Source organism: Microtus oregoni, unplaced genomic scaffold (genome assembly GCF_018167655.1).
Source record: "Microtus oregoni isolate MIOR12 unplaced genomic scaffold, Mior012 000029F_ref0000214, whole genome shotgun sequence".
Lineage (NCBI taxonomy): Eukaryota > Metazoa > Chordata > Mammalia > Rodentia > Cricetidae > Microtus > Microtus oregoni.
This window is the reverse complement of record NW_024543088.1, coordinates 20,304,923-20,323,959: the sequence shown is the minus strand read 5'-3', so window position 1 is coordinate 20,323,959 and position 19,037 is coordinate 20,304,923. Positions and strand designations below refer to the sequence as shown.

At 49.8% G+C, this 19,037-nt stretch overlaps 1 protein-coding gene across 1 annotated transcript in view; it reads right to left on the bottom strand.

The window, feature by feature from the left end:
* Positions 1–19,037, bottom strand: part of Gnb1l (G protein subunit beta 1 like) — a 78,825-nt gene that overhangs the window by 3,343 nt on the left and 56,445 nt on the right. Inside the window, exons 6-7 of the mRNA XM_041678363.1 lie at positions 17,437–17,535; positions 13,011–13,226 (exon numbers count right to left, since the gene is read on the bottom strand). Of these exons, the coding sequence (XP_041534297.1) occupies positions 13,011–13,226; positions 17,437–17,535 (315 nt within the window). The remainder of the gene's footprint in view (positions 1–13,010; positions 13,227–17,436; positions 17,536–19,037) is intronic.

The following is a 19,037-nucleotide window of genomic DNA, read 5'->3' as shown; positions in this document are numbered from 1 at the left end:
CCAGAAGAAGGCATCAGATCCTCAGGGTCTGGAGCTGAGAGCTGCCATGTGAACCATCTCTCTGGCCCCAAGCTTTTATCCTTCAGACACCGCGCAAGCTTAGCAGGCTTAGGCGTTTTGCAGTAATAGAAAATGGAGAAAGGTAGAGGGTGAGGGGAAACGGCACTAGAGGAGGAGGAAGGAATCCAGATGTGCTCCTCACTGGCTGTGGAGCCCCCATTTCTCTGGCTTTCTGTCCATCAATGTGGTCGATTCCTCTGCAGTACCATTTACCACTGTGCCCTTGCCAAACATAAGACCAATTCAGCCACCCTAACTTTAAACCCCTACATCTTCAAGCTAAATTAAAAGTCCTTTTTATAAAGTTAGCCTGCCTCAAGGTCTTTGTCATAGTAATGAAGGTAGCCTCTTGGTTACAGAGGCCTGTCCTGCACACTGAAGGCCACTTGACAGTCCTGTTCCTACAAGTGGCCTGCCTGAGCCACAAGCTTTCTGTTAGTCCCTTGGTCTTCAGTGCCTTCCAGCAGGACCACATCACCCTTTGCAGACAATGCTCATCCCCACAGAGTTGGCAAGGAGGCTGGGCATAGTGACCTGTGAGTTTAATCCTAGCACTCTGCAAGAGGGACAGGCGGTCATTGTGAGGGAGGGAGAGAAGGAGGGAGGGAGGAAGGGAGGGAGGAAGGAAGGGAAGGATGGAGGAAGAAAAGAACGATGAAGGGAACGAGCACCAGTGGAGACACTGAATGAGGTCGGATGGGGTCCAGGAGGGCAGGAAGATTAGAAAATAAACCAGGTGAAACAAAACAGTTGCAAGGGACCAGAGGAAACATGGAGGGCAAGAGAAAAGTAACTTCAGTTGGCTGAAAGAGAAGCTTTAGGATATAAGCCCAAAGAAAGGCTGCAAGAGCATTCAAGAACAAGACATACTCTAAAATTCTTAGGGCTAGGAGTGAAGAGAGACCTTCTAATAGCCAGGCAAATAATCACATGGAAGATGAGGGCACAGCAGAAGCCATCACCAGCATGTGTGCCAGCAGAGTGGGGCAGTGCTCATGCAGGCAGAAGGGAGTGTGGTCCAAGAGTTTTATATCCAGCCAAACTGTCACTCAACTGTGAAAACAGTAGACAAACATTTTTGAACATGTAAGAGCTGAAAGAATATTGCTCCCGTAAGTCCTTCTGGAAGAACAAGAAGATTAACTCCCGCCTTGCAGATGGCGGCTAGAGAACTCTAGTGAACGGTCTGGCAGACAGCACTGAGTCTACTTACCTACAGGATTAGGCACAAGACACGGGGATTATGGCTAGGAGAACCAGTTATGTAACTAGCAGAAGCATGGGCGGGTAATGAGAAAGATGGGGTGCTGTTAAGGATCTGTTCATTCGTTGACCTCACATCTGAGGTGATCTGACCTCCCGCCATAAGTGATGGCAGCTCAGCATATTTCCTTCTCCTCTCACAGCTGAGAAGGGATGTCCTGGTTTTCTGGTATTTGCTTTGCATATCTGTATATGATAATACCAAAATACCAAAGCAATAAAAAATAAACATTCTCTGGTTTTAAAGATATCTAAACCTGAGCATGTAGAAAGGGACTTGAGAGGGTCAAACAGCAGACAAGCCGGAGCACAAGTGAGGGAAGCAGGGGATTGTTTGGGTTTCCAACCCAAAGCAATAGGTAAGGTAAAACTTGGTACCTAATACTGATCAAGGTACAGTACACACTCAAGAGTGTGGCTGCGTTCAGCAAAGAGGCTCATCTTTCATAAAGTGGTTAAAACAAAGCATTCGGTGCCTAACCAACTAGTCATCTTGCTGTAAACAACCACAAAGGTGAACAAAACATACAAGGTAATTGTTGACAGGCCCTGGACAGCAGGCAGGGTGGAGCCCTGGCATTCTCTGCCTGGGGACAAAAATCTAGCCAGAATATAATACTCACATTAAGTTGAGGGGACAGATAAAAATCTGGGGCAGCTAGAAGGCTGAGATCTGTGAGGATAAGGGGGTGGAATGGAGGGAGATGTGATGGGGGGCTGGGGACTAGATGTGGGTTCCCTGGAAGACCTTGTTTGAGGTCTAGGCTCTGTGTGTTCACAGCAGATGACAGGCTGAGCCACCAGCTCTCACATCAGGAATAACGATCCGACCTCAGAGTATGGCCTTCTCCAGATATCTACCACGGTGAGAAGCCAGGACTAGCAAGGTCTGTGGGGAGCTGGGGTTGCAGTACCACCACAATGAAGGTAGGTGGCTGAGATGGCCATGCCCACACAAGCCCAATGTGAACAGCCAGCCACTAACCTAGAGCATCAGCACAAAATAGTAGAATTCGGGGTCTCCATCACATGCCATTTACATGTCCAGCACGTTAACAGTACTTAGTAGACACACAGAAAGCACGCTGTGTGCTCCATAATCGAGGGAAATCACGTCAGTACAAACTGATGCCCCAAATGGTGCAGGTCCCGAACACATCAAATAAAGATGTCTATGAAAGGAAAAAGGTCGCGCAGATGGCACCAAGTGTTAAGTCCTGAGTGTGAATCCAGGGGACCCATGGAAACACCCAAGAAGGTGGGGCAGCCACCGGAAAGGGGGTGGACACTGGGAACATAGGGCGGCCCACCTGTAATCCCAGCATCTGGGAGGCAGAGACAGAGGATCTTGGACCAGCCGGCTAGCCAGACCAGTTGGAACTGGGGAACTCTGGGTTCAGCAATAGACCTTGCCTTGATAAACACAGTGGAGAAACATTAAGGAAGACATGTCAACTTTAGGGCTCCATACACATGTGCATGCTCATATATGAACACATATGTATCCATACACATGTGAACATACATACACAAATGCATGCACACTACACATGCACAAAAAGCTAAAGAAAAATACATTAAAATATTATAAAATTATTTATATGAACTAAGCAGACAGGAATCATTAGTACAAAGTAAGAATTATAATAGGACTAAAAAGTATCAATTAGAATAAAATGGACAGGACAGGCCAGACTAGAAATTGTTTTATAAAACAGTGAAATGGATAGCGACATCTTGAATTTTGCAGGCAAATGGATGAAACTAGAAAACATCATTCTGAGTGAGGTAACCCAGACCTAGAAAGACAATTATCACATGTACTCACTCATAAATGGTTTTAAAACAAAAAGCAAAGAAAACCAGCCTACAAACCACAATCCCAGAGAACCTAGACAGCAATGAGGATACCAAGAGAGACATACATGGATCTAATCTACTGGCTTTGTGGGAGCCTAGGCAGTTTGGATGCTCAACTTACTAGACCTGGATGGAGGTAGGGGTTCCTTGGACTTCCCACAGGGCAGGGAACCCTGATTGCTCTTCGGGCTGTGGAGGGGGGGGGAACTTAATTGGGGGAGGAGGAGGGAAATGGGAGGCGGTGGCGGGGAAGAGACAGAAATCTTTAATAAATAAATAAACTAAAAAATAAAAAAAAGGGAAGTAGAAAAAGACAAGATCTCCTGAGTAAATTGGGAGCATGGGGACCTTGGGAGAGGGTTGAAGAGGGGGAGGCAGGGAGGGGAACAGAGGAAAAATGTAGAGCTCAATAAAAATAATAAAATAAAAAAGTGGACTGGGTCAATGAGCTGGTCAGAGGGCAAAGGTGCTTGCTACGAAGCCTGACAACCCGAGTATGATCCTTGGGACCCACAGGGTAGAGAAAACCTAGGCTTGCAAGTTGCCCTCTGACTTCTGCATGTTCACTGTGCACATGCACAGCACACAAACACACACAATAAATAAATAATGTCTTCTTCCCGATAAAGGGGTTGACTCTGGACAGGACTTAAGCCTACAGGGAACGTGTCAGAGCTGGCAGCTGCTGATAAATATCAAACTCTCTGTGTGTGAGCGCGTGTGCATGTTTGGAGTGGGGCAGGGGATGCTTAGCAGGAAGCGTGCACTGGCTGATCCTGAGCACCCATATGGTGGTCACAGCACCTGTAACTGCAGTTCTGGGGGGGGAGGGGCACATGGTGGTCACAGCACCTGTAACTGCAGCTCTGGGGGGGGAGGAGCACATGGTGGTCGCAGCACCTGTAACTGCAGCTCTGGGGGGGGGGGGGCACATGGTGGTCACAGCACCTGTAACTGCAGCTCTGGGGGCGGGGGTTACATGGTGGTCACAGCACCTGTAACTGCAGCTCTGGGGGGGAGGGGCACGTGGTGGTCACAGCACCTGTAACTGCAGCTCTGGGGGGGAGGAGCACATGGTGGTCGCAGCACCTGTAACTGCAGCTCTGGGGGAGGGGCACATGGTGGTCACAGCACCTGTAACTGCAGCTCTGGGGGCGGGGGTTACATGGTGGTCACAGCACCTGTAACTGCAGCTCTGGGGGGGGGGGCACATGGTGGTCACAGCACCTGTAACTGCAGCTCCGGGAGCCAATGCCGCCTTCTGGCCTCCACAGGCACTTGTGTACACGGAATGCATTCATATGCAACACAGAAACAAAAACTAAAAATAAATATTTTAAAAAATACTGTAGTTTGACCTAAACAGAGAACTCTTTAACAGAGGAATCTAAAATGACTGAAAGACACTTCAGGAAATGTTCAACATCCTTAGTCATCAGAGAAATGCAAATCAAAGCAACTCTGAGATTCCATCTTATACCTGTAAGAATGGCCAAGATCAAAAACACTGATGACAGCTTATGCTGGAGAGGTTGTGGGGAAAAGGGAACACTTCTGCATTGCTGGTGGGAGTGCAAGCTGGTACAGCCCCTTTTGATATCATTATGGTGGTTTCTCAGAAAATTAGGAAACAAGCTACCTCAAGACCCAGCAATACCACTTTTGGGTATATATCCAAAGGATGCTCAATTGTGGACATGTGCTCAACTATGTTCATAGCAGCATTGTTTGTCATAGTCAGAAACTGAGAACAACCTAAATGCCCCTCTACCAAAGAATGGATAAGGAAAATGTGGTACATTTATACCATGGAGAACAACACAGCAGAAAAAAAACCAACGGCATCTTGAAATTTGCAGGCAAATGGATGGATCTAGAAAACATCATATTGAGTAAGGTAACTCAGACCCAGAAAGGCAAACATCATATGTATTCACTCATAAGTGGCTTTTAGACATAAAGCAATGAAAAACTAGCCTACAATTCACAATCCCAGAGAACCTAGACAACAAAGAGGACCCTAAGAGAGACATACAGGGATATAACTAACATACATGGGAAGTAGAAAAAGACAAGATCTCCTGAGTAAATCTGGAGCATGAGGACCATGGTAGAGGGTGGAAGGGGAGGGGAGAGGAAAAGAGGGGAACGGAGAAAAATATATAGCTCAATAAAAACAATTTTTAAAAATTACCGTAGTTCTAAAAAATAGTTTTAAAAAACTATTTAAAGCCAAATTAATATAAGAGGGTGATGTCCGCAGAAGCCCAGGAATGCTGTGACAGTCAACAGTAGTGGGAAGACCTCACAGCGCATGTCTCAGAACACAGCCACTGTTTGACAGACACAGATGGACTGGGTCAGCATGGAGAAACACAGAAAAGGAGCAAATACTAAGAGTACAGACCCAACCCCATTCCTGATCAGAACACTAAGTACAAACGGATCAAAGACTCCAATTAGAAATCAGTGATTGTCAGACAGCATTAAAAAAAGCAACATACAGCTTGGCATGATGGCTCACACCTTTAATCCCATCATGAATGAGACAGAGGCAGGCAGATCTCTATGAGTTCAAGGCCAGCATTCTAGGCAAACCAGAGCTACTTGGTGAGACCTTGTCAAAAAAAAGTGGGGGGAGGGCAAGAAATAACGAGTCATCTATAGAGACAAATTTTCAATTATAATAAAGACAGGCTGAAGGTAGAAGCATGGAAAAGATGAGCGACACAAAGAACAGAGCTAAGAAGACAGAGGCTGCTGTTCAGTATCAGCTCAGGCCGACTTTGAGACAAAATGCAGCAGGAGGCAGAGGAGGACACTCTAGGCGGGGTACAGTTCAGGGCAGTGCTTGCCCAGCACATGGGAGTCCTGGGTTCCATCTCAAGAGTCCTCGCTCCTCCCCTCTCCCTGCTCTGGCACACTACATGCAACACACACACACACACACACACCCCTACATGTAACTTCAGAAAGAACGGTTCATTTGCAAGGGGGAAGCAAGCGTCTGAAATGCTTACAGACCTCACGGCACTTCAAAGACAATGAAGAAAACTGGCAGAAATAAAGGGTGAACTAGGTAGAGCAGGACAGGTCCTAAGAGCCTTCCTCAGGAACCGGCAGAAAACCAGACTGCAGCCCAGTCAGTAAGGACCTGAACTGCAGACTGGCTCACATGACAGCGTCAGACTGACTAAATGGACAGCATCTGTCCCGCACCTGTCTCCTCTAGGTGTGTGAGGTCTGCTCTCACACACACAGCCACATGCAGGACCCAAACCAGAGACTGACAACAGGATTAGCTAGATTAAAGATGCCTACAAAATCAACAAGTATTTGGAAATTAGCTAATTTCTTCTAAAGAATTCATGGATCAAAGAATAAATCACATGAAGAAAAGATTTAGGCCGGGCATGAGGGATCTTGAACTCACTATGTAGCCAAGGCTGGCTTTGAACTCCTGATGGCCTTGCCTCCTCTTCCAGGCATGAAGCACCAGACTTGACTTTGAAGTTGATGTAAAACAAAGACACGCTAGCTGGTGGTGGTGGCACACACCTTTAATTCCAGCACTCAGGAGACAGAGGCAGGCGCATCTCTGAGTTCAAGGCCAGCTTGGTCTACAGAGTGAGTTCCATGACAGCCAGAGCTACATAGAGAAACCCTGTTTTGAAAAACAAAACAAAAAACAAAGACAAAATGTCTAAGAAACCTGTATGATATCCATTTCTGGAGATACCTAGGCTGGAGGTTGACCTGTTAACAGCCTGTGCATATGGATCCAGAACTGTGGGCCCCAAGGAAGCCTTTCCAGACACAGGTACATCACAACCATGTCACACACTCAGAGGGCACTGCACCAAGGGGCTGAAACTCGGTCTTAGTTTATGGGAAGAGGGTTACCATTCAAGAATGCCCCAGCATGCCAGGCATAGTGGCACATGCTTTTAACCCTAGCACTCAGGAGGCCGAGGCAGGCAGGTTTCTGTGAATTTGAATCTAGCCTGTGGTAGTGAGTTCCAAAACAACCAGGGGTATATAGGAAAACCCTATATCTCAAACAACAACAAAACCCCAGGATTGTTTCTGGTGTAAAATGCGACCCTTTGGGCTGGTATGGTACACATGCCACCCCAGCACTTAGGAGAGAGTTTAAACTCATCCTTGGCCACACAGCGAGGTTGAGGACAGTTTGGGCTGCATGAATTTGTCTCAAAAATTAAAATAAGGAGGCTGGAGAGATGATTCAGCCCTTAAGAGTACTCATTGTTCTTCCAGGGGACCCAGGTTTGCTTCCCAGCACCCATGTTAACTCACAGCCACCTGTAACTGCATTTTCAGGTAGTCTATCGCCCTCCTCTGGCCTCTCCTGGAACTGCACAACATGGTTAACACAGACAAAACATTCACACACATAAAATAAAAATATTTAAAAAAATTTTAAAAATTTATGAACAAATAAAAAAGAAAAAGAAATCAGCAGCAGGGCAAAGGCTAGATCCATAGGACACAGCTACACCTTGAAGGGCCAGGAAGGACTAAGAAGAACTGAAACCCACACAGGAAACTCGTGTAAGCCTCATGAACAGCTGGCAGATAGACTTCTTTCCCAGGAGACTGAAGGAACTAGGAAGGTAATTACCTTACTGGCTGTTCTTAAGCTAGTTTTCAAATGCATAAAACAAGGAACAATGGGAACAGGGACTAGGGGAGGGAGAGGCCAGCAGGGAGGTTCTCTTGTACCCCAGGGCCTTGGCCACATGTGTGCCTAGGCAGGTGTCTATGTGCATCTACAGAGACAGCCGTATTCTTCTCAAGCACATGTGGACCACTGATGCAAACTGAACCAGCTCTGCATTTCAAAGAACTGAAATCATTCAGACCTTGTTCTCTGACCACAATGTAATTAAGTTAGAATTTGAAAACCAGAAGATAACTGGGGTGTGGGGTGGGGAATCAAACACTTAGAACCATAAAAAACACTCCAATCAGCTCGGCTTAGAGGCCAGAGAAAATAAACACAGGGTCCACCTAGAAGTGAGGGGTGATGATACCTGGCAGTGGGAAGCTATGGGGACACAGGCAGAGGAACTGCGACTGATAGGTGCCACGTCCAACATGATCTGGAATGACCGAATATGCCCAAGGGCAGGGCTGAAGAATGTGGCTGACACTCACATACCAGTCTCCAACAACTACAAAATGTTCATCAGACAAGTATGTAGATATTTTTCACATATGTAGAGATTAAAGTTAAAAGTCTAGAAAAACATGCCCCCATCCCCAAGCCCAGCATGCAGAGTCCAGACTAAAGCAGCTCAGGCCAAGTGTTTGAGGAACAAGAGGCCCAGGTTTCCTGCCTGAACCCCCAGCCCTGCAATACAACAGCAAAGAAGAGGTTAATTCATGCCCGGACTTAGCCTCTGAGCAGAAGAGCAGGGACCTTTTCTGCAGCTTCTAGCCCCTCAATGTCACCAGCAAAACTACGTGGTAGGAAGCTTGGGTGCCAGTCAACTGCAGCCCAAAGTCTGACCCAGTGGAGTCAGCGAGACACATATCACAGTTGGTTACCTTAGAACTATCCCTCTTTGAGGTGGAGTCTCACTAGGGAGCCAAAGTGGTCTTCAATTCCTAGGCTCAAGTGAGCCTCTTGTCTCAGCCTTCTGGAGAGCCGAGACTACAGGTGTACACTGCCACAGCAGGCTTTACTTCATTGCTTTGATAATAAAGGGAACACAATTGATGTATATACTATACATACACGAACACACATATACAAATAAGAGTAAGAAAGCCTGTGTCAGTCAGAGAGAGGCAATAAACACATTTGTCAAAACCCAGCACCCATTCACAGTCCAGTTCGTCCCCCACAGACATGGAAGGAATTTCACCCAGTGAGAACCTGTCACTACTCAGTTCCATCCAAAGTGACCTGCTTCATATGACAAGTCTGGGTCCCAACGAGTGCCAATAACAACGCAGCCCTCCAGCTTTCTTGTTGCCATGCCCTCTCTGGCCCTTCCAGGGTTGGGCTCCAATTCATGGCCTGCTGACACGGTCTGTCCACTGGCTCTGACCACCTCTTCTTGTCCCTCTGATGTCTCTTGTGGCCTGAATATTTTGTCCATCTTCTACGTTCTCATCTGGCAGAGCCCCAGCCTATTCTAAATGTTTCCCAACTGAGTGTGGCCACAGTAGTTAAAAGAGCAAGCTCAGGTGGGACCTCTGTGTGCGAGGCATCTGTCTGCTGCTGTGGACCCTCCATTGCTCTCTGTCCTCACTAGGCTCCACACACAGGTTGCAAAGCCTGCACCAGGGCAGGGTGTGGAGCAGATGCTGTGGTGTGGTGTGCCTGAGCATGCATGTGGGGCCCGCCCATGCCTGCAGACAGACCTGGTTGCTCTTCCCGAGACTGGAGAGCTATATATGATCCTGGGGAACTGGGGGCTGGGAACCTATACATCGGACTGTATTGACACTTTTATCTTTGTCTCTCTGGGAATGCTGGCTTGGCCAAAGTAGAGAGGGGACTGTTGGGTACAGAGTGGCCCCATGGGGACCCACTCAGGGCCCTGTCTCAAGGACACTTCCTTGCTGCCTCCTTGTCCTAGGAACTTACAATGCTGATTTCCAGAGAGATGAGGGCAGCTCTTAACCCTATGCCTGCTGCTAATTACTCTGAGCCCCGACTGTGATCCTCAGAGGCAAAGAGGTCTCATGCTGACTTTTTCCTGCCTCCCTACAAGCTCTTGATGTGAGAAGAACCTCATGTTCTGCTCCAGTATGTACAGGCCCTCTTGGTACCCATGGAGATGACCCTACAGTTTTCTGACCAGCTGCCCCAGTGGCTCTCCTGAGGCCACGACTGTGGCACAACCAGGACTGCAGATGGATACAAGGCTGGGACTCTGCTCAGCACACTGGGCTGATCTGGGTAAGGGAGCCTTGTTATTACTTAACGACCTAAAATACTACGGGCTGTAAATCAGTCCCTGCTTCAAGGCTGTGGGCCCTACTCTGTGTGGAGGAAGGAGAGGGCCTGGGTACCACCTGTATCTAAGCCCAAACCTGATGGCTAGCAGCAGAGCCACCTCAGGGAGGCAGGAGTGAGCTAACGTCCCCGAGGTTCGCCAGGCACTCTCCAGTATGCTGTCCTCCGCAGGCATCCTACTGGTCATAGCAACCCCTCCCTGCCTGAGCCCTGGCCTGGGCTCAGGACCCTCCAGAAAGGCTCTCTGGCCACCAGTGGCTCTTACAGCTCATGACCTCAGGTGCCAGGAATGCTCGGCGCGGCACCATCTGGTTCTGATTACCCATGCTAGGCTGCGGGCGCCTCAGCCAGGGATCTGTGTCCCGAGTGGCTGGGAGATTGATTTGGGTTCCTCGGAGGCTTTAGCAGGAGGATGTGAGGAAAGCACGTCTGAACCAGTGGGGCGTGGGCCAAGGCGGGCGGCCATGTTCTGGTGCCATGGCACCAGCAAGGATGCTGTGGACTGGAGGCCATCTCACTGGCTCTCAGGTATTAAAAATGACCTCAAATAGCTTGCCCTGGCAAATTACCAGATGCTTCCTTCCCCGAGGCCTGGGCTATAAGACCGAGGATCTTTGGGGCTCTAAGGCCAGCACTGGACCTGACTCTGGGTTAAACAGCTCTGGGCCTTCATCAGATTCGTGAGTCATTCGCACCCTCCCAAGCAGGAAGGCAAGGCTCAGCAGGGGGCCTGGGGCTCCCTACCTCCTTTGATGTCTACTGCTGAGTCGGGCCCTGCCCACCTCACCCCAACTACTTCCAGGCTGCAGTTCCTAGCTCCCCTTCTGCTTTAACTTTTCAATTCATTAGTAGAGTAAAAGTGCATCTCTGGACTGAAACATGCCCATAAATTAAGTCTTAAGTTCCAGCAGCTGTTTCCCAAACATGTAGGGAGATTCCAAGAAGATATGAGCTGGAAGGACTTTTCCCGGGTGCAGGATACGAGAGTAGGAGATGCCCAGCTCTTGCAGGAGGGGCCTAGGTGTCCATCCTCTGCCTTCAGGCTGATGAGTCAAGCCACAAGAGGATGGATGCTGGACCCCACAGGGTGGTGCCGCTACCCTTTACCAGGCCTCAGAGGCAGGAAGGGTGTGTGAAGGAGACCCCCAAGCCTACTTGCTGGACTCAGCACCTAGTGAGGTGGGGACTCAGGACATACAGATGCAGTGGTCGAGTACTGTGTTTTCCCTTATGCTCACATGCAGGGCATGGTTCTGGGGGCTTAGGAGCTCTTCTGCAGGTTCGAGACCCTTCCCTTTACAGGAAACTTGTGGGTCTCTCAGACATGGAGGGAAGGATGGATGGACATACAGGACAGTTTTACTCTCAATCCACTATCTGCCCAGCGCAGCTGGACCCTAGAGATGGTTAATGCTTAGTGCTATGGGTATGTGCCCGCCTTACCGCTGGGTCTCACTGCCCACCTTCCCTTTTCTGCTAGGCATTGTTGGTGGGGAGGCCAAGTTACCTATGCTGTCTCTACTTTCCTGGATCTGCCCCTACTTGGCTACAGTCACTATGCCCAAGCCATGGCATATGGTCTTTGGGTACCTCTATGGTTCTATTCCACATCAGCTTCCTTTTGATCTGGGACTTCTTCTGCCCCTTATTTACTGTCCACAATCAGTCCCTTTCCCAGAATGGCCTCATAAGGCCCTAATTTCTACCCTGGGTTTAGTGATGCCCTCAAGAACCTGGGTGGCACCTGGCACCAACCTAGCCCTGACTTTCCCCACCACACCCCTCAGGAACTGGGGTAAGTCATTTAGACCTGGGCCTGATGTGCACAAAGCAAACCCTATCCTTGGCTGCAAGATCTGAGCAGGGCGGTGTGAGTGTGCTGAGCAAGGTACCTTCCCACTTTGGGAAAGTGCAGTAATGACCTCTGATGCCTCCTATTGGGTGGAGACAACCTGGACCACCATGCCCCCAAAGAAGAGTTGCATGGCCCCCCATTGACTTTATTGCTTTAGCCAATCCAGTGAGACTGGGAGCTGGGCTACAGCCATATGATATTCCATAGGGCACGTGGCTCTCCCACCAGGGCTGTTTCCACTGTTTGGCCAAGGCCAGCCAGGTCTGCTTTCTGAGACTCCAGATAACAGGCGCCTTTCCTGCCTTTAGTCAGTGTATCCAGACCACCTGTGGTGTCTTGGTAGCCTACAGTCTGCCAGACCTGTACAAAACCAAGTCCTGGATATATATATTTCACAACCCCTGCCATCATTTCTCCAGCCCAAATGGGGAACAAGCCAGCTAGGCCCATTATGCTGCACTCTAGGGGACAGAGGCAATCCTGGGGCCATACAGGACATTGTGGAGTTGTCTCCAGCAGGCCTTGCTCCTCCAAGGCCTTATTGCCTGGTGGGCTTTCCTGTGCTCTGTGAGCAACAGTGTCCCTAGGACCAGCTTACAGATCCACCAGGCCATTGCTTTGCAGGATTTGCCATAACTTTTCTTTTTCTTTTCTTTCTTTTTTCCTTTTTTTCCCCTTTGATTAATCAGTTCCTTACTGACCAAATTCCTCTGAGTTTTCACAAAGGAGTTTGGTCTGCCTGGACACTACGTGCCTTTTTTCTAGATGGACAAGACTTGATGGCTGTTAACCCGAGGTCCAGGAGAAACCCAAACCATGTGAATGGTGAGTTCACGCCCACTGGCCCCTGCTCCCTACTGCCTCCGAGTGATTAATTAGCTAGGGAACTGCAGCCACTCCTCTTCATGCCTAAATATTGTTTCGGCCTATCAGACTGTTAGTGCAGAGCAGGATAAATGAGGCCCGGGCCTGTGCACTGACCTGCAGGGACTGCTGGCCGTCCAGACTCCAGACAGCTAGTACCTTCCCGGCAGAGCCTGAGACGCCCTTGGCCTTCTGAGAGTCGAAGTCAAGGCCCATGACAGGTTCTTCATGGCAGGCGATTCGGCTGCACACCTTCCGCTCTGAGATGTCCCACAGGGTTACCGATCCATCCTCATAGCCAGCCAGAAGGAGTGGGCGGGGACTGGAGTTAGTCTGTAGGGAACGGCACAGTGGTTGGCTCCCAAACAGTCTTGTCTTCACTGAACTTTAAGACTGCAGGATCAGCTCTCTCTCCAGCCATGCCCACAACGGGGGTGTCCTGGTCACAGCAAGAGTCCCTTTGCTTTCCATGTAACCTATCAGGCTTCCACATCCCTCTCAAGGGGCTGGCAGGGCCGCTGCTCAGTACCTGAGGAGCTGGGGGTGGAGTCTGAGCCCCCAGAACTCACACTGTCATGCATTTTCACCTACACTGGATCCTGTCCAAAGCAAGGATGACATAACACCCACTGGCACCCACCCATCAGCACCCTGGGGCAGCCAGGGATGGACTCAGACTTCTTATCTCCTCCAGATGTAAGACTTGAAGTCCCTCCTGGCTGAGACTAGTCATCTTCTAGAACCCGAGGCAGGAAAGTTGCAAGCTCACGGGGATGGACTTTCTGGGCTTTGTTAACATAGCTGCAGGAGCCCCCCACCCCCTTTGGAAGTTTGGTGTGAGAGGCCCTCACTATCATGATGGATGAGGGCGAGGGTCAGAGGGCTCTGCGCCCTGGGCTGACGCTCGTTTATTTAGCCTCTGAAACAACTACAAAAGAAGAGTGCTTCAGGATTCCAAGTCACCCTCAGGGACATGCCATCAGTCCCTGTACGGCACAGCAGCCCAAGAGAAACTGCACAGGGCTGAGCAAGGAGGCCTGGGCTAGCCAGAGGCCTACGACATGCATCTAACAAACAGCACAAGGGCCAGAGCTCTCTGGGTTGGGCTGTGGCTGAGGTGTGGTGTAGTGTAAGCTTGGTGGAGGGGTGGGGGCAAGGCACACTGTAGACTAGCATCTGGGAAGATGGCAATGATAAGGAAAGGACGACACAATGACCAGATTTTCCGCAAGAACAGTGAACTTGCCAAGGCCAGAGCTGCCACCAAGGGCCCCTATATGTCCAGAAATGGCTTGTAAATGGGTGTATCCCACTGGTGATCCAGATTTACATATACAGAATAGGAAGGAGCGGGGCTCCTGGGAGGAGACATGACGTTTCCTGTGTTTCCTGGGCAATTTACTTTTCGTATCATCTTCCATCCCTCCCTGCTAGGGCCAGTGTCCACACTGTGTCCTTTGACCACAGCCTTAAGAGGCAGTGCCCAGTGCCCGCAGAGTGGTTCTGCTTGGCTCTGCAGGAGCCCTGGCTGCACCGCTGCACTGCCCCTGAGTTCTGTCACAGGAGGAACTTGCTGCTGGTGTTTCTCAGGTCATCTGCTTGGAAGTGGTTTGTGCAGGCCTACAGTGTTTGCTGCTGTTTAGACCAGGACAGGGGCAGCACCAGGCTCAAGAATCCCAGAACCCTCTGCACCCCAACCAGGAATACAGACCAATTGTTGCCACTCTTAATCACCACCCACAGCATGGGCCCCTGGTAGATGCTACCCTAGAAGCCCATTTAGAGAACCCTCTCACTACTTGTCTAGGGCCCCAGCAGTGATCTGTGGTGACATCTATACCCACCTCTACAGCTCTGGCTACGCTGCCTTCTTCCCCCTGCAGCTTTCCTTGTTTGTTTGTTGTTTTGTTTTGTCTTGAGTCGGGGCAGTTCAGAGTCCTCATCATTGGTGTCAGCTCTAACTGGCTTGTACAAAGCTTGTGACTGAGTTCTGAGCAACACAGATTATTCAGGAGCTACTAAATAAGGTCCCTCTGCCATGGTACCAAGGGTGGCCAGCTCAGGAGCCAGATGGCCTAGGAGGTATGTCTGGTCTTTCAGCCCCGGCCAGTTACCACCATAGTGTAGCCCCAATCACGTCACTCTACTGGATCTCCCTGGTTCCTGTAGCCTTCAGTGACAGGCACCACAGGCTGCACAGTGTCCCTGGTGGTCACAGCCTTGACGCTGCAGGACTGAGGATAAGAAGTCACCCTGCCTTGCCTTCCCTAGCAGTTCCCCTCGCCTTCAGCGGGGACCTAGACACAAAGATTGGTCTGGTAGCTTCTCTGGCCCTTTGAAATAAGCCTGAGAGATAGTAGCAGACCAGGCCTATAGGAACCCCAGTGGTGTGCACAGCTCAGTTGAGAGGCCCCAAGACTCAGACGGGAACTTTCTGTGAGGGTGGGTACTGGTGATATTACAGCCTACTGTCCTGTGATTATTACTGTGGCAATGCAGGACTGCTACTTTAGAGCATAAGCTAAAGATGGGCAAGAGTGTTTCAGAAGATGCACCAGGTCAGGATACTTTCCACACTCACACCAGTGAGCTCATACCCTAGGACTTCTGGATTTAGGAGAAAACAAAGAGCATTACTATAACCAGAGGCTTGTTGCAGCTGTGAGCTTCACATTGGATCTGTATCACCAACAAAACTGTGATTTGTCCTTCTGTCAACCATATTAATTACCGTAACAAGTTGGTACATCCCTTTCTACACTTCTCTTCTCTGATGGAATTTTTACACGATTGGGCAGAGACCCACGTTTTCCAGGGTACAGAAGAGGAGTGGTGCAGCCACAGGTGCCTGTGCCAGGCCTGTGTGTACCATGGTCACCTCCTTCGGTACTTCAGTGTGAGTAAAGTCAGGAGGCAAGATGAGGACACACTTATTTTCCCAGTGCCCAGACACTCTCGAGAAGCTCCATCAGGACAGTGAAGCCAAGAACTAGGCTCTGCCCCTGAGTCAGGCTGCAAACTCATGGGCCCAGGAGCTCTGTCAGCTAGGCTCTCAGGAGCCTTGGCTCTCCAAAGGCTTTCCTCCAGGAAGCTGCACAGCAAAAGCTGAACACTAGGATCAGCTTACTCAAGACTTCAAATCTAAACTTAACCCTCTCAGTTAAGAAACTGCAAGAAGCCGGATGGTGGTGGTACACCTTTAATCCCAGAATTCAGGAGGCACAGGCAGGCGGATCTCTGTGAGTTCGCGGTCAGGCTGGTCTACAGAGAGAATTCAGGACAGGCACCAAACCTACACAGAGAAATCCTGTCTTGAAAAAAAAGAAGAAGAAGAAAGGAAGAAAGCAAGAAAGAAACTGCAAGAGCTGGAGGGATGGTGGCACGGTGGTCAAGAGCACTGGCTGCTCCTACAGAGGTTCCAGGCTTGGTTCTTAGCACCTCTATGGCAGCTACAATACTCTATAGCTCCAATCCCAGGGGATCTGAAGTTATCTTTTGACTTCCACAGGCACCAGGCACACAAGTGGTGCACAAACATTCATGAAGCCAAAATACTCATACGTATAAGATAAAAATAAAAAATAAAGCAAGAAATTGCAAGGAAAGCCAGTTGAAAGAAGGCCAGACATCTTTCTGCCTTCCGTCCTGAGAGAACCTCTGGGGTAGGCACAGAGGTGCCCTCCCATGCTTTTGTGGGTCATGCGGGCGATTCCAAACTGAATCATGTGGTCATGCCCACTTCACCTCACATTTAAAAGTGTTCAAGGAGGCAGCAAGCCACGAGGGAGAAATCACCAATGAGAACTAAGAAGATGGCAAAAGGGTTACAACCCCTCCCCGCATGGACGCTGCCCTGTGACCCGCCCACTGTGGTGTCTGTACCTGTTAAGACTGTGAGGCTTCCTGGATTTTCTGCAATGACACAGTAAATAGAGACCCAGGAGTAAAAGATGCTGACCTGGACACCTTGAGAAGGGTCTGCGCCTGTTTCTGTGTGAAGGGAGGGACTCCAGACCTTAGGCTGTGATGACTGGGTCTTAGCTTTTGCAGCAGCCCCAGGAGAAACGACTATCAAGAACAAAGGAAATGGCTACAGTTTAGACTTCCCTGGAATGGCCACGGGGAAACTGTCATGCTAACGTTCCTGAGACCTCTGTAAGGTGGAGAAGTGGAAAGAGCGAATGCCCAGAACAGTGAGGGCCACGCAGGCTTGTTGACATCAGTTAGCAGAGGCGAGGACCAAGGTGCTGAGGAAAAGGGCATGTGTTCTTCTGGGAGCAAGCTCCACAGCTGACCTAACTGTCCCGTCCTCACAGTCACATCTGGGCACTGTGGAGCAAGCCGGCCAGGGCCTGTGGAGGGTGATTTCCTTGCTGTGTTTCCAGCAGGAGCCCAGAAGAAGCCGATGTCCAGTCAGTGTTGGGCCCCAGAAGACAACAGGTACATGTTCTCTAAAGGATAGTGCCCATAGGTTTGATGACAAATGCAACCGAGTGGGGCATGACTCAGGGCTGTCGGGTGTGGCTGGCGCACGCTGTCTTACCTGCCACAGCCCCAGGCACATGGGCATGCCTGGCTTGGCATCTGCCTCCGGCTTCAGGGTGCACACTGACGTCTTGGATGGCATCTCCAGAATCTGAACCTGACAGTGAGAAAACAAGCTGATTTGGGCTGATGCCAAGCCGAGTCTATGCTATGCAAACAAGAGACGTTTAAGGCGATTAGCCAAGGCTGCTGTGAGTTTCTGTCTGCTCCTTTCCCTGCAGGGACCTGAGAGCAGAGCCTTCTAATTAGTTTGCACAGGCTAAAGGGCTTAGATGCTCCTGGGGTCCTTGCAAAACAAATGCTCACATCATTCCTGAATGACCAGCCCTTCACCAGCAAGCAGTTATGGCACACCTTGCCCCAGTTTGTCATTTGGGCAAAGCAGGCCTGGTTAACTTGGTCCTGCTTACTCTGCCCGTCCTCCCTCCTTCACTTGTCTCTCTTGCCTCAGTTAGAATCTGCAATGGCCTTCTTTGACCAATCGCAGGCATATAAAATGATGCAAAATCTTGTGTCGAAGGCCTGGGACTCATCCACTACCCACCTAGAAAATTACCACGTTGCCAGAGCTAAAGGCAGCTCCACTGAATCCTGGTTTCCTGGTACCGAAGAACCTGACTTACCAAACTAGACTACCTAGATGCCAGGCCTTTGTGTGCCTGGGCTGAGATGAGCCTTATGGGCTAGCTTCCCAGGTGGGTATGCAAATCCATGTGGACTGCTTATATGCTGGCCAGCACCATCCACAAGGACCAGACTAAACTGGGTCCCCAGACATCCTCTATCTAAGGTGCTAACCTGGTACCTTCATTCATTTGTGTCACCTCTCTGTGAGCTCAGCAGAACAGAAGGGCCCCACGTGACATTCTGTATCCCAGTACAAACCAAATGTTTTCGATGCCCTTTAACCGCCTGGGGCTCTACTGCACTTCTGTGCCTATTTGTACCTTCTGGTGTCATGTGAGCTGAGTGGATTCCGGAATCCTTGAGCTTCTCTAGGTACCAGCAAGAGAAATTCTCCATGGCAACTAGCAAGCGCGTGAATACAAGCCTGCTTAGCATGCCCAAGTCTGCACACAAGGCATCAGCGCTCCAAAGGGATGGAAGGTATAAACTAGACAGAATATACCCAGGATGGCCAGACTGGTACAATGTCTGAGAGGCCAGAGCCTGGGCAAGTAACAGCTGTGTTGTCCTTACCAACCCATGCCACAACCTTATCTGTCACAGTCACAGAGATGATTCTATGTCAGTCACCTGAGCTGGGTCCAGGGCAGCTTTCAGGCAGTGCAGAATGGCAAGCACACAACCTGGTCCTTTGGTTAGAGTCCTGCTGATATGCCCACTTCTGATAAATGGGGGCCAGGGTGTTCTCTGGCAGGGTAATCTCACCAGAATCCCCACAGTGATTGGACTTCTAAAGGCCAACACTAGTAATGGTTCACAGCCCTGTCTTATCCGCTGCTGAGTCTTATAGCCCCTGCCCTTGTAGTGGGAGAAAACTTGCTCAGGCCTTTGGGAGATAGACCGAAGAACACTTGGCTGCCTGTGGGAGATGATAAGGGAGAGTCCTAGGCCCTGGATGTAGAGGGCAAGGCA